Source organism: Plectropomus leopardus, unplaced genomic scaffold (genome assembly GCF_008729295.1).
Source record: "Plectropomus leopardus isolate mb unplaced genomic scaffold, YSFRI_Pleo_2.0 unplaced_scaffold26365, whole genome shotgun sequence".
Classification (NCBI taxonomy): Eukaryota; Metazoa; Chordata; class Actinopteri; order Perciformes; family Serranidae; genus Plectropomus; species Plectropomus leopardus.
In genome coordinates, this window is record NW_024628674.1 from 215 (window position 1) to 7,012 (window position 6,798).

General features: G+C 41.2%; 1 protein-coding gene across 1 annotated transcript; it reads right to left on the reverse strand.

The window, feature by feature from the left end:
• Window positions 1-1,817: 1,817 nt before the first annotated feature.
• Window positions 1,818-6,051, reverse strand: LOC121966937 (sorting nexin-2-like; the record flags this gene model as incomplete). Its single annotated transcript, XM_042517006.1, has 4 exons — window positions 1,818-2,150; window positions 3,208-3,413; window positions 4,979-5,072; window positions 5,938-6,051. Coding segments are annotated over 4 exons (735 nt in total), but the record flags the coding sequence as incomplete, so codon positions are not given.
• Window positions 6,052-6,798: the final 747 nt, after the last annotated feature.

Sequence of the window (6,798 nt, forward strand, 5' to 3'; positions counted from 1 at the left end):
CTGATTTGAGGTTTCAAATGAATACAAAAGAAAACTTAAAAACATGAAGATTCTCAGGCAGGTTCTGCATGATTTCTACGTGGATGTTTTTGAATATTTATTTGTACCTCACAGAAGCTACATCTATTATTTTTACAGGCTATGGTTTTGACATTTACACAATATTTTACATTAAAAAACATAATTATTAAGATTTATTGTCACGTGCATTAATTTTTAATATTCAAAGTGTCAATTTGTGCTCAGGGGAGAATAAACACGCTGCAGTGACTGCTTTATACTCATCACATCAACGCTCATGATTGTTTACATTTTGGCAACATTAAAAGTTTGCTGAATTATCTTTCAGCAGCTCCTGTTTGCTAACTTTAAATTTTGAATTTTAACGAGCGTCTTTTTGTGTATGCATGTATTTATGGATGCTTTTTTTTGCAGTTGACATAACAGGAAATGCTTTCATTAATGGTTTGAGTCAATCTGAATCTAAAATGTGTTTCACGTGTGTGTGTTCGGATTTGACTTCACTTTGCTTTCACATTGCGGATTAGTAATATTTTTGCGATATAAAGAGGTCTTTTCTGTTCAGCAGCCGTGTGAAGTAAAACTCTTTTTTTTTGGCTTCAGAAAAAGCCCGTGTGTGTTTTCTGTTGGCTGTTGTCAAAGCGTGAACCAAAACCCGACTCCTGACAGGCGGCAAAACTCTCGTCGGCTCCAAATAAATGTTGGTTGTAACTCTACTGCGATCTGTCCTCGTCTGCAGCTTCTGACAGCAGCCTCCCCCCACAACCCCCCCCCCACAACCCCACACCTGCCAGCTCCTTCGCTCTAATACCAGACCCCCGACCACGGCAGCTCCGTGTGTGTGTGTGTGTGTGTGTGTGTGTGTGTGTGTTTCCTGACAGAGAGGATGAATTTGTGTGGTGACAGCTTCAACAGATGCTCTAATAAAGTACTTTTCTACTCTCTCCTGCTCTTGTTTGTCGTACCGAGTTCATGTTGGAGTCTGAAAGAAAACAAGATTTATATATAAAACTAACAAAAAAGAAAAAGTTTTCACATGACTGAACCCTGAAGGTGCGCTTGTTTTCTCTGACTGGACGCACCGACGCCTCAGAGGGAGGAGAGCGAGCAGCAGACGTGCTGTCTGTGAGCGTTATTATTCTCACCATGGTTTTATTGCACACGATTAACCTGTAAGATTAAAAATTTAAACTTTAATTGTGTTACTGCTTCTGTCTATGTCAGCGACACTCAACTTACAGCCTGAGGGCCAAATGTGGCCCCTGATAGGGTGCTGGGTGGCCCCCAAACATGTTCTAACTCACAATAAAAACAATGTGATTCACGCTGTGAATTGTTTTTGTGTTTTTAGTCTCCATAAGGTGTCAGAGTGCATAAAACAGCATCAAAATAAAGCTTATTGATAAAAAAAAACATCTGTGTTGGATCCCCAACACCCCCACAGGTCCTAGCTGAGACACAAAATACTAGAAATGTCCGAAAATCCCTGAAATGTCTTAAAAATCCTAGAAACTTCTTGAAAACGTAAAATCCTCTAAACATTGTAAAATGCTGGAATCATTCTGAAATCCTAGAAATGTACTTAAATCCTGGAAAAGCTCTGACATCCTTAAAATGTCCTAAAATCCTAAAATTGTCCAAAAAAACCACAATATGTCCAAAAATCCTAGACATGTCCTAGAATCCTAGAAATGACCTTAAATGCTGGAATTGTCTAAAAATCCCCCAAATTTCCTAAAATCTGCACAACGTCCCAAAATCCTAGAAATGACCCGAATCTGAGAATGTCCCAAAATCACAGAAACGTCCTAAAAACCTGGTACATGTTTGGGGCTGCTGCGACTCTCATATTGCAAAAGTCGCCAACAAGCAAAGCAAGGTGAGTATCCCCGGTCTACATTCATCCCTCTGTCCCTCTGTCCGTCTGTGTGTCTGTCCCTCTGTCCGTCTGTGTGTCTGTCCCTCTGTCCGTCTGTGTGTCTCACCTCTTTGATCTCGTCTTTGGCCTGCTGCAGTTTGTCCGGTTTGTTGTTGAACTGCAGTTTGGCTTCAGCTTCTCGTTTCTTCTGCAGCAGCATCTGACTGTCCTGCCACTTCTGCCACGTCTTCATACGGTGGTCAAACACACCCTGCGCACGCACACACACACACACACACACACACTGAACGTCACAAAAATACACAACATTTAAAACTGAACCTGCTGTTAACTCCAAAGATCGCAAATAACAGACATTTGGAAAACTGACATTAGTGTCCAGTAACCAGACGTATCACTCATTTATTATTAATATTAATTATATTTTGATTTATCTAAAATGTCATAATTCAAATTTGACATTTTTATCTACTTTAAATGAACACAGTTTTTTCAAATGAAATACGGTCTCTAAGTTTACACAAGTCAGTGGGCTTTTTGTGGTTGCTAAGTAAAGTCGAAAATTTACTGCAGAATGAAGCTTTGACGTATAATAAAAAATAAAATTACTGAGCGTCACCCGGACAATCTCACGAAAAAGTTCAGAAAACCCAAGAAATCCTCGGACATCCTGGACGCATCCTAAAATCCTACAAACGTCTTAAAATCCTTAACATCCTGAAATCTGTTGATGAAATGCTGTGGCTGTCAAACACTCAGCTGTTCGACAGTCAAAGTCCTTCACTGCATTTGGTTCTCCGCGGCCTATTCTTTTTATCATTGCCTGTTCCTGTTGTCTGTCAAAACGTGGCTGTTATGCTTTCTATCGACTACGTCTCATATCATTATCGTTTTATCGCCCAGCCCTACCTAAAACTCCAGAAATGTCTAGAAAAGTCCCAAAAATTCTAAAATCCTAGAAATGTCCTTAAATACTAGAAATGTCCTAAAATCTTAAAAACGTCCTTTTTTTCAGACTTCTAACCAAAAACCCACTGACTTTGAGACGGGAGAACTGGAAAGTTTCTGGGTTTTAGGACTCATTACTGGGGAACTCGACTCTATTCTACTCTACTCTGGATCTGTCTTCTGCTCTACGTCTCTTCTACTTCACAGTTTGACTTCCTGTCTCGGTCCTACCTGCTCTCAGGTGTCCAGCGGCTCAGAGATTGAGCAGAACAAAGGTCACGTTATCACAATTTAAGGTACAGAGGGGTCGACGGCTCGTTTAAAGGCTCGCTCGGTGGCGTTCAGAGATGCGTTCATACCTTGACGGCGGTGATGAGGCGCACGTAGTCGCCCAGTAACTCGGAGAAGAGGTAGAAGTCTGCGTTGGCCTGGTCCTGGTGCAGCTGGTCGATCTTCTCCTCCACCTCGGCCAGCTGGGACAGAGCTCGGGACAGCGCCGTGTGGTCCTCGCTGTTACCCAACATCGCCGCAGACTTGGCGAACTGCGCCGTGTTCACCGACAGCTCTGAGAGAAAGAGGGCGAGATCAAATTTAAGACTCTGTTGGTCCCATCCGAGATTCACGCAAAACTTAAGCAATGTTTTAGAAAATATCGATAAAACACAACTGCGAGACGACGGAGTTTCCTTTGATGTTCTGCGACTTCTCGTGATGTTATCAGGGTTCCTACAGCTGACAGGAAGTGGACTTAAAAAGACCAGTTACTTAGGGTTAGAGGGGATTTTTATCCAAATATTCACTTTAATATAAAACATGACTTTTGGGTGACAGCAACTCAAGCGGTACTCTTAAATTTTTTTTTTTTTTCAGCTATGTATTATTTGAGGATTAACACCTGGATCATCATCAGTTTTTCTGTGTTCAGACGCGTCTAAACCTCTAAAATCTAAGAAAATGGTTTGATTTATTTCTAAAAAATTAAAACATTTGGAGGAAGAAAAAGGTAAAACGCAACTTGGAAAGAAGGCAAAAAAAAAGGTGATAAGAAAATCATTAGCTGGGCGGGATTATGTGATATTATCAAAAAACTCGAGAAAAATGTAAAAATGTCCAGAAAACTTCATTTATAAACCTAATCAGTATATGTAATAAAATAAAATATGTTTTTTTTTTTTTTTTTTTTAAAAACTCTAGCACTTTCTGTTTTTTTCTTCTTTTTTTAACGTTTCTTTTTTGTGGTTTACTTTAGGTTAATTTTCTTGTAACTTTTTGTAAATTTCCCGCTAAAGTTTTGGCCATTTCTGTTGTTAAGTTGTTCAATGTCTTTGTCCTCTCACGCCTTCGAAAGAAATTTGCTCCGGTGTTAAAGGGTTAACAATCCAAGCTCAGAAAAAAAGAGTCATAAAATCGTACCTTTTATGTCTTCGCACTTACGAAAAATGAATTAAAAATGTCATATGACCAACTCAGGCCTTACTTTTAGATTGATTAATTCAATGCCTTTTAAGACTTTTTAAGGATCCACAGACTTCTCCTCTGATGATAACATCCCAGTAACCATGGCGATGGATGTTCAAACATCAGCAGCTTTATTTCTATTGCAGCCGCCGCACTAGTCGTCATTATTTCCAATCCAAGGCCATGTAGGCGTGTTATGGAGCCGTGATGGAAAGGCGAGCCCCTTATACGTGGGAGCAGCCACGTATGCGGGATTTCTGGGAGATGTAGTCCACGATTTCACAGAGGAACTGTAGATTCAAAACTTTCTCAGAGTTATGTGATGCAATAACAGCTCTTGTAGCTCCTGCTGCATCATGGGAGCCAGTTCCTACTGACGAGCACATAGACACAGCATCATGTGACCTAGAAAAGACTAAAACGTGTTTCCATTGCCGTTTTGCGAATTATGGCTTTTTCAAATCGCCTAAAATACCACCTCATGTGGGCTTAAAAATTAGTTTTGTCAAGGTTGTTACATTTCCATTAGGCGTATTTTATATTTTTAGTTTCACTCTGTGCAACTGGACAGTCAATGGAAACCCGTCTTGTGATGCGGAGCCTGTCTGCAATGAAAAATGTCTGAATTTCAAAATGTTTCATGACTCCAAAAAAAGTGTGTTTTTTTCGTACCTTTCCTGTGACAGACCAGAGACTCCACGCTGGCGTGAAGCTTCCTCAGCTGAACATCCAGATTCTCAAAATGCTGCTGCTTCTCCTCGAACCACTGACACACACACACACACACACACACACACACACTTAGCATTAATGAACAAATAACCTTTTCATCCATCTCACTCTCACATCTTCCTTCTTTCCTTCCTTCCTTACCATCTTTTCCTCCTCCTCTTTAATTTCAGTCCTTTCTTTCTTTCTTCCTCCTTTCTGTCTCTGTATCCTTGAATACACTCTGCCTGCGTGAGCAGCGCCGCTCAGGCGCATCTTAGCTGCTGCTCAGCTGCGGCACATCTAAAGAAACGGTGGCGTGCTGATTTTTTTCCACGTGATGTGCGTTTGTCAGCAGAAACAGTGAAAATGGTGTTTTGATGATTATACTGACTTTATGCCACTTTTCACTGCAGTTTCAGTGTCTTCATCTGTCACAGAGATGAGGAAATACAAATATCTGTTTTGCACAAACTTTTCTGTTTAAGTTTAAAAAAAACGTCTCGGTCATCAGGATCTCATCAGTTGTCGACATGAGGCATTTTATGTTTATTTTTTTGTTGATGCAGGAGCTGCACGACTTCATAAAAGAGCGAAATGTGTGTTTATAAATGTGGAAATACAGAAAGCACAGCAGCAGGCAGCTACGGCGCTGCCGGTGTGGACACCGTGAGCGTGAAGCACGCTGCAGTTTGGCGAGGTTGCCGACAGGCGCTTCCAGGCCTCACTGTCCGTTCATTTTCTTTTTCCCCACTTTTTTCATTCAGCTTTTCTCCTACAAAGTTCCTTTTTTCCACATTTTCTTCTTACTTTCCTCCCTCCTCTCTCCCCTCCTCCAACTACCTTCCTTCCTTCCTTCCTTCCTCCCGTCCTCACTTCATTCCCTTCTTTCCTCCTCCTCCTCCCTTCCCTCCTTCACTCACAGCGTCCGACTCGTTCATCTTGATGGTCATCTTGTTGACGGCGTCGGCGGCCTTGTTGACCATTCGCAGAAGTCCGGCGCTGCTCAGAGCCTGAGTGCTGACCGCCCGCGGCAACTGAACAAACAAACAACCAACAAACAAACAAACAAACAAACAAACAAACAAACAGGACGAGTGGTTAACTTGGGCGACTCACCAGGCTTTTATTTCTCAAGATTATTTGAGTATTTGAGAACACAGAATGAAACGAAATACAGTTTCTCACCGGCTGCTTTCAGTGCATTTAAAGAGAAACTTCTGTGCATTAAAAAGTAATAAATATTCTAAAAACAACGATCAATATTATAAAGCAACAACAGTTCAGCAACAAGTTCAGACACATTTCTCGCTCATTTTCCCTGTTTGTTTGAGGGTTATTGGATATTTTAAAGAGTTTTTTGATCCGTCTGAGTTTTAATTTGATGCAATCTTCCTCCATGTTTAGCTGCTGACCATCCATTGAATAATTTCCCCTGAATCTTTCTCTGCGTTCGTGTCATTTCAGATTATTTCTGTTATTTATTTGCTTTCTTGCTGTTGATGTTTCACTTTCTTTTTCGGGCCTTTCTGTTCAGTTTCTCTTGTTTCTTTCTCCTTCTTCCTCTAAATTGTGATGTCTCCCACGTTTTAGCTCCACTCAGGTTTAATGCGGCCGCTTTATGTGCCGAGAAACTTTAACAGCCGCAAAAACCGACTCGGACTCGCGCTGTCACTCCGAAAACGCCCCCACGTCCATCTGAAAATAGGCTCATTTCTCTTCATTTTGGAAAAGTTTACTTTTTTCCCGGACATACGAGGTTTCCCTCCGACGCTGGAGCGCGC